Consider the following 8,217-nt stretch of genomic DNA (forward strand, 5'->3'; position numbering starts at 1 on the left):
GACTTGATGAAGAGCTGTGACTAGAGATGAGAGGGGTTTAGTCTGATTTCTTCATGCTATCAGCATCCTCTAGCCACTTATATCACCTTAAGCGATTGAGTTACCATCTCTTTTCAGGAGTTTGTTTAGTGTCCCTTGTTGCTTTAGTTTAGAAGATTTTAAAGAGTAACCTCATTTTAGATTTGTAGTGATGAATTTTTCACACACACACACATACACACACTCTTTAAAGAAAGCTCTTAAAAACGTTCTGCTCCCTTTTCCCCTCCCTTGAGGGCAGATGGTGAACTTCTGCCCCCAGCCTACAGAGGGGGGAAAAGGATTTTAGAAGTGATGCATGAGGAGCTTCTGTTTTGCTTTTAACTCACAATAATCTCTGTAATTACTGAGAATATTTCATGGTGATTTTGTTTGTTTTATAAGAAAAAAAGAAAAAGATGTGTCTAGTGTTGTTATTGTTACAAACCCTACTTTTACTCTGGGAATTTCTCACCTGAAAAAAAAGAAAAAAAGCAGCAGCATCTGTAATTAAGTGCTTGCTGTATCACACTTAGCACACAAGTAACCAGCTCTTCCAGCTGAAGTACAGTGCTACAAGTGACATAATTAAAGCTGCTGTTGAGATGTTGACACAAAGCTGCGTTATATTCTGTGGAGTTCCAGCCTCTTCAAGGCTTTCAGCAGGTCTTCCCCAGGCAGTGCTGCCAGCCATTCTTCCTCCACGCTGTGGAGAAGATTCCTAATCTGCAAGAGGCAGGTACTTTTTAGAAGAGCAAAAGTAGAGAAAGCCAGGGGGAAAAACCACATAACAAAGAAACCACAGATATTTTGAAAACCACAGTGTTTATTGTTACAAATCAAGGTAAATCAGGTTTCTTGCTCAGAGCTATCTCAACAAGAAAGTAAAAGAAACATTCCTTCCCTGGTTTTTATCATGAGGACTTCTGTGCACTTGATTTGGAAACTGCCTCCTTTCCTTTTACAGCAAGGCAGGGCACCCCTTTAATGCAGCATGGTGAGAGGTGGTGCTTTAGGAGGTGCTGCAGGAGACAGTATCAATCTGTCCAAGCAATAAAAGTTGCACCCTCACCCTCTTCCAGTTGCTGTATTCATAACTAGTTTGTTCCTGCTTCTCTTTTAAGAGGGCATTTTCTGTGCCATCATCTTCCAGCTCTTGGAGACAAACAGGTTCCGGCTCTTAACCATGGTCACCAAGAGACGCCCCACATAGTAACCGTTCACCTGGCCTACGCCATCGTTCCTGCCCATTGAAAGCAGGAATGTTAGCGACCCTGGAAAGAAGACGCAGAGGTTTAAGTTAAGCAATTTCAAAGCTAAGTATCAAACCCTACTACATGTAGGTGTTGCACTTCCTCCAGATCCTCCCTTCCCAACCCCCTCCTCATACCCACACATACTGCTAAGAACAGGACCCATGTGTTGCATGACAAGGAAATAAACAGGCCTAAGAACTACTCACAACTCTCTCCTTTCTACCATCTGCTCTACCTCTTTCATTAATGGGATTGCTGAAGGATTGGGCTGTCTATGTGCATGTAGAATGATTCTTTCCTCCCAAGAGGTAGACGACAAAATTTAAGTAGAAAGACTGGTCAGCCTTTAAAAACCTATCTGCTTTCCAGATATCCTCCATGGAACAGCTTTCAACATAGTTATGGGAAATATTTACATCAGTTGCTTATTAATGAGACCCATCACCTAGCTAGACTTTTGAGACTAGATTGTTCAGTTTGTGTTTGTTGTATAGTTTAAAGGGAGAAGGGAGGAGAGAGTCAAGTCATCTCCATGTTCCTAGGATTCAGTTGGACAGTAAGCAATTTAAAGAAAGGAAATGAGTTTGATGAATAGCAGACGCTCATCAGTAGATTTATCAGAAAGACATTAGTGAAGAAAGGATACACTGTGGTCATAGACTGACAAAGGTCATTAATTTCTACAGTGTCTTTGGCAAGAACTAAGAAGAAGCCTGACCTATAAGCTTATATAGTCAACCCCAGTTGTGGGTTCTTTCACCTCTAATGAGTGTCCCATCCAAGTTCTGATGTGTACATGTTAAACAGCTGTTCCTTGCAGAAAAGCAGCCCAACAGCTAAGGCCAGGTGCTAGGAGATTACCTTACCTGGTTCGTAGGTTTTAAGACACTTATTTGTCAGGCTGTTGATGATGTTTGTCACCGCGATGTTGGCATGGAGCCCAGCCTGGTAGGCCATCTTTGGTCCTTTCAGATCTGCGCAGTCCCCAATGGCATAGATGTTGTCATAGCCTTCCAGCTGGAGGTGCTTGTTAACTTTCAAAGCACCGTTACTTGCCAGTTTGTCCCCTGTTTTGCCAAACAGTAAGTTTTCAGAAGGAGTTTTGCGATGCTTGCTGTGACCCGAGACCTTGAAATGCAGATAATGTTATCAAACGTGTCACTGACACAAGGTGAGGGGTTGGTTTTTCTCTCTTTTGTACATGTCAGGGAAGAGATGCTGTTTGCCTTTGCTGGACTCTCATGCAATGAACGATCCTTTGATATTTCAGTAGAAACATCAAGAACATTAAGAGCTGTCGTACACAGCCTGAGAAAGAGACTGTACAACGGTAACACTGCTCCATAGTTGTCGTGCCGTAACTGAAACTGGGCAGTAAGAGGACTCAGACTGAAGGTGTATCACTGAATAACTCATCGACTGAACACCCCGTGACACCGATACGTGATCAAGAACACTGAATGTGCTGAGCCTATTTTTGCTCAGAACTCAGCAAGTTTGTATCTAGGATGAAATCCTGGCCTTCACAGCAGGAATTACCATCCACTTCTAGGTGTCATCTGCCTCATGCTGGACCCGGACACTGAGGTTCCTTGGAGGTATTAGCAGAAGGAGCTGGAGAAGACTGTTTGCCACTTGATCTATGGTTTGTAAGTTTCCAAATGTCACGTTTCACAGTTAAGTATTTAATGTGATGTTAGAGCATTTGCTGTACCAGAGAATAACCACTGCAGGTTGTATAAGGTTGATTCCTAACCTCACAGTACTCAAGTACAAGACATGGAAGAACCGTGTTGCTTCTGCCCACCCAGTGGTTTCTCACTTACCAAATGCAGCGGCGTACGCTGAAGAGTTAATCTTTATCCCTATGCACGAGACCACCATGTCAGTAACCACCTCGGTGCCTTTTTCTGTCTTTACTACCATGTTCTCCTGGAACTGGTTTGGCGTCAGGTTTTCCATATTGCTGACCCTTTCATCTGTTGGGACAGAGAGCCCTGAGTGACAAACTTGACTAGGCTGCTGTTTCCAGCCGGCCCAGATGTATCTCGAGAAACAGGAATTCAAGGGAGCCATGCTTAGTCAAAAAAGTCAGAAAGAGATGCTTTGGCTAAAGGAAGAGCAGCTTATACAGCTTCAGAGTGTAGATCTTCAGAGGCATCATTAAATACATACTTAACAGGAGGCGCACTCCTTTTCTGAGGAGAATCTCTTTCACCTCCCGACGGACGCTATCTAGCAGCTCCTCATCTGCTAGTGCAGTTTTTGAGTGAATGAGCGTGACCTGTTGGGGACAAAACAGCAAATGGGGGGACACAGGAATGGGACAGGACTCACCGTGTGCCAGGAGGGAGCAGCTATAGCTAGCTTCCTTCCACCCTGCTTAATGCCCAAGGAGAGTGAGCCAGTGAAAGGTATCTAGTGCCAATAATGGCTGGTGACAGGCTACAGGGCGCTCTCCGAAGAGGAGGCGGTGAGGGTGAAGGCTGCCATTGCATGGAAACTCCTGATTCGCAGTGATCTCAGATACCTCCAGCAGGACCATCGCAGAAGAACAGTCTCAGAAACAAGGATGAAGTTAATTTTAACTAATATGCTAGTACCTCTTTGTCTGGGTACTCTGTTTTGATCTCTGCAGCCATCTCAACTCCAGCAGAACCACCGCCCACTACCAGGATGCGCTCACATTTCTCAATCTTGAAGTAAAGAAGAAACACGTTACAAGAGAACTGTTATGTGCAGGAAGTCAGATACCTTCAGCCACTCCATGAACAGACCTTTCTGAGATCGAGCCCTGGCCCAACAGCAATAAACCACCTAGTTCATTAAGAGGAAACAAAAAATGAGTACCCATGCACTCTTCCTATGTACACTTTGACACTGTTGAGCATTTCAGGTTTCCCCTTGTGCAGACAGCTGGGGCGTGCAGAACGCACGCAAGCACATGGTCCTTGTCCTGGCCTGTCCCTGCAGGCATCATGGTCTCTTGTCCTTAGACACAGATGGTTCCAGATACCCATAATGGTGTCTGGGACAGGGAAGCTGAAAAAGGCAGGCAATGCTTCCTAGGAAATAAGTTGATTCCTCACCTCCTTAACCATGTCTTCATAGGTCTGGATGGCACTTTCCATGTCAATGACTTTGTTGAATTTGCCAGGGAATGGCCCATCACTGCCTGTTGCAAGAATGAGATGGGAGTAGTGAAGCTCCTGGGAAGGCAAAAAGTGGAATAGGATGTTAGACCTCTTAAAGACAGAGCCTAGAACATAGTTGTTGCCTCCTAGGTACTATTCACTCATTCCACCTCCTCCGGCCCCTGCTGATAACTAGGAAAGTACTTGCCACTGTCATAAAGTGACTTTAGGAGGAAACCTGGTCCAGGTGACATCAAGTAACTACCTTCCTCAAGGTCTGAGAGAGGCACCATTCTTCAGGTGAGCTGAATGCTTTGAAAAAATTACCATAAGCTTACAGGAAGTAACCTGGTATTTATGCCAGGCACTGAAGCTACCATTACAGCTGGCTCCAGAAGCTAACTCCTCTCCTTCACCCTCTCTTCTCTCCTTCACATCTCTGAGATGCTCTGGCTGGAAAAGAGTTATCAGAGCTTCTGCCCTTGTATCTCTTGCAGTTAGGTAAGGATCTGAGCTCCAGGGTTAATTGTTGAGCTACAACAATAAAGGCTTATCTAAGCAGTAGATGAGGTGGTGCTTGGTGCACACCCACATCCCGACAGGGCTCTAGGCCAAGTAGCTCGGCTAGAAGGGATGGTGCCCTTCAGCACACCCAGGGAAAGGTGGTCTCTACTACAAAGCTCTTCAGGATGGTTAAATGCCACAGTCTTTCCCCCCATTGCCTCTTGGTTTTAGAGGAGATGGCTGGGGGCCTGCTTTTCTCTGGGGCAGCCCTCCATAGAAGTGGGTCATTGCTTTCATTCCTCTCTACCTCCTAGAGTTACAGGGCCAGTGTTAAGCACGAGCATTTGTGTATCTGCCCACAGGCGGCAGGAACCTAGAGGAAAGCAAGGAGTGCCTTCCCAGAGGGCTTGGGTTGTGGCTTGTTTGGGGTCAGGCGTTTCAGCCACGCCAAGAGTTACATCAGAACAGGAACAATCTTGTGCAGGTGAACTGTGAGCCTGGGGATGTCGGATCAGTCAGGGTTCCCGTGCTCAGCTGACCTGCACTGTTCCGTGTTTGCCACAACTGAGCAGCATTCCCAGCTCTTGTCCAGCTTGAGGGCAAAGGTTCAGGTTTTTTTCTTTCCCAGAGCATGACTCTGTCCTGCACACGCACACCCCCTCCTCGGGCGGATTAGAGTTATGCTCCTCTCCCTGCTTAGAGGCACGCTTTCTGTAGGCGCCCTGCGGTCCTGCTCATCTCACTCTTTCCCTCCAGAGGACTCCAAGCACGGACAGCAGTCCGAACCCAAATTCCAAGTCACTTCTCCAACCAGACATCACCGGTCACAGCCCACATAGCCTAGGCATAGCTGAAGAACCCCCGAGAAGGAGAGGTTCACGACACACCCTGCTAAAGGCTGACTCTGCGTTAGCAGGTGATCCCATAAGGCAGCCAGGTTGCTCCTGGCCAGTTATTGCCCACCTCTCCATCACTGAGCAGGACTTGCTGCCTCTCGGGGTCTATGCCAACAACCTTGCCTTGTCGGAAGCTGTCCCCAAAGGTGACAGAGAAGGAGATGAAAGTCTTCTTGGCAAATCCTGTGGTAAGAGGAGACAACAGGGAAGCGATCTTCCTCTGTGGAGGCTAACGAACCCCCCTTCCCTTCTCCCCTCCAGCCATCCTTGGAAAGCATTGTATGCACCTGGGTCTGTGGGGCTGGGCTGCTGATGTGCATTATCTCTGCCCAGCAATGAGCTTGAGGACCTTTGCCTCGGATTTGGTGACAAGATCAGCTCCTCCGAGGCCTCACCCTCAGCTAGATTGCTTTGTCACTGCTCCCCGTACGGAATCTCCTGTACTGGTTTGCCAGTAAGTGCCTCACTGTAGTCCAGGGCATTTCAGGCAGGATGTCAGAGGCTTTTTGGCATGTTATCTGCCCCTCAAACCAAGCTTTTGACATCTTTTTGATGCTTGTTCCCAGCCTTGAACATGACATTTTCCCCCTAAATCCCCAGGGACTGGAGTCATGGGGTTAGCCCAGTCTCTCAAGGGAGACTCCACTCGAGCCTGAGCAGCTGACAGAATTTTATCAGCCAGGGCCTCACTGCTGAGCTGCTGGACATTTCAAGTACCAGACACAGAAAGCCACTCATTCCCCCCTTCCAGCTGCCGCTGGTTTTACCTGAGTCACCTTCTGAACTCCTGAAATAAAAAAAAAAAAAAAAAAAAGACCATCCGAGCAGTTTTTGCTCAGTTTTCCCAGTGGACACACAGCAAGTTTAACACAGATGGTCTGTGGGCCCTCCCAGAGCCAAGTACTTGTTTTCCAGCCGGAAAACCATCACTGGGGCAGAAGCCCCGAGTATCTCCGAGCTGCTGCGGTCCCTGGCGGGGGGGAAAGATTGCGGAGCCACCGGGACCCACGCAGGGGGAAGCCGTGGGAATCGTTCGAGCCCTTACCACTCTCCACGGCGGCGCGGAGGGCAGCGACGTTGTGATGGAAAGCGTCTCTCACGTCCACCAGCACGAAGGGGATGGCCCAGGACTTGAGCAGGCTGGCGGCCTCCATGCCACCGAAGCCACCCCCGACCACCACCACCCGCACCGAGTCGTCCACGGACACGCGCGAGCCCATGGCGCGCCCCTGCCGCTCGCCGCGCCCGCTCCCCGGCTCTGCGATGCCGTCGGGAGCGCGGGCGGAGCCCGGGCCCGCCGAGAGCCGGGGGCTGGCCCGGTGGAGGAGGGGGGGGGAGCTCCCCGCGACGGCACCGGTTGTGTCACTGCGCGCACATCCGCCTCCTGCGCGCTCCCCGCCTCCCGTTTGCCGGCGGGGCAGCTGCCGCAGCCGTAAAGCTGCGGGGAGGAGCTGGCTTTCCCGAGGGATTTTTTCCTGCAGGCTTTGGCTCTCCCGAGCGGGGAGAGCAGCAGCGCTTTGCGTCTGCCCAGGTGAGCACCAGAGTCCCAAGTACAGAATATTTCCCCTTTCGCTTCCCTTGTGTCCCTCCACGTGCACCCCCGACGTGAGACGGGCACCGTAAGGATCACGCAAAGCGCGGGATGTGTTTTAAGAGCGGTGGGCAAACGCCCGGAGACCGGGGAAACGCTCGGAGACCCTGAGCCGGGCAGCCTGGCAGCGGGTAAGGGTGCTGAGCGAGGCAAGAGGCTCTGCTAATGCTGAGGATGTGTGCTCAGTCCTGCCAAACCCCAGCATTAAAAAGCCATGAGCTCATCTTTTTTTTTTTTTTTTTTAAAAAAAAAAAAAAAACAAACACAAACAAAACAAACAAAAAAGGAGATGATTTGGTTTCGGTTTGGAAAGCTCACGAACATCAGGCTTTGTCTGTCCACCTTTGTCAGCTGTGGGTGTTGGCTAAACACGCGTTGGTTCAATGCCCACTTCTGGGGGGCAGCCGCGGGCTGGAAGCAGAGGGGTGCCCTGTTCCTGCCCTTGCTGGGGGAGTTCACGTCTGGCCTGTGGCTTGGAGGGGTTCGTTGGGAAACCCACAAACTGGCCGAGACTGCAAGTGGGTGGATAAAGCAGCCAGAGGATGGACCACTCCCTTCGTCAAGAGAAACATCTCCCTTGGAGCAATAAAAACAGACATATCTGCTTTGTTTGGCAGCGGGAAAAGGAGCCCAGGGAGGGCTGTGTGAGAGGGATGGAGGGAAGATGAGCCCAGCATCACTGTGGTGGAGATAGTGGGATGTCAGGAGGAGCAGGGAAGGACTGAGAAGGTAGCGAAGGCCCCTGGAGAAGGGGAGCAGGGTGCAGAGAAGGAGGTTTATAGTAAAAAGGACATCCAGATCGTGTTCTTCCGCAGCAC

General features: G+C 49.5%; 1 protein-coding gene across 1 annotated transcript; it reads right to left on the minus strand.

Annotated features, from left to right (window-relative positions):
- Positions 1-1,137: 1,137 nt before the first annotated feature.
- On the minus strand, positions 1,138-7,028 carry AIFM2 (AIF family member 2, ferroptosis suppressor). The gene is made up of 8 exons (XM_086616865.1): positions 6,854-7,028; positions 5,876-5,991; positions 4,364-4,483; positions 3,878-3,970; positions 3,450-3,558; positions 3,101-3,253; positions 2,141-2,341; positions 1,138-1,292 (listed from the first exon to the last, which is right to left on the minus strand). The coding sequence occupies exons 1-8, from the start codon at positions 7,026-7,028 to the stop codon at positions 1,138-1,140; spliced, it is 1,122 nt and encodes a 373-aa protein (XP_086472991.1).
- Between the last annotated feature and the right edge of the window lie 1,189 nt (positions 7,029-8,217).

Source organism: Tauraco erythrolophus, chromosome 9, assembly GCF_009769465.1.
Source record: "Tauraco erythrolophus isolate bTauEry1 chromosome 9, bTauEry1.pri, whole genome shotgun sequence".
In the NCBI taxonomy this organism is placed as follows: Eukaryota; Metazoa; Chordata; class Aves; order Musophagiformes; family Musophagidae; genus Tauraco; species Tauraco erythrolophus.

Excerpts from the sequence above, each read along its gene's own strand:
- AIFM2 (XM_086616865.1), bottom strand. The coding sequence starts at position 7,028 with ATGGGCTCGCGCGTGTCCGTGGACGACTCGGTGCGGGTGGTGGTGGTC. Across the intron at positions 4,484-5,875 it reads TCCTGCTCAGTGATGGAGAG|GAGCTTCACTACTCCCATCT; the intron begins GTGGGCAATAAC and ends TTGCCTTCCCAG. Across the intron at positions 3,254-3,449 it reads AGGAGTGCGCCTCCTGTTAA|ATGAAAGGGTCAGCAATATG; the intron begins GTATGTATTTAA and ends CTGTCCCAACAG.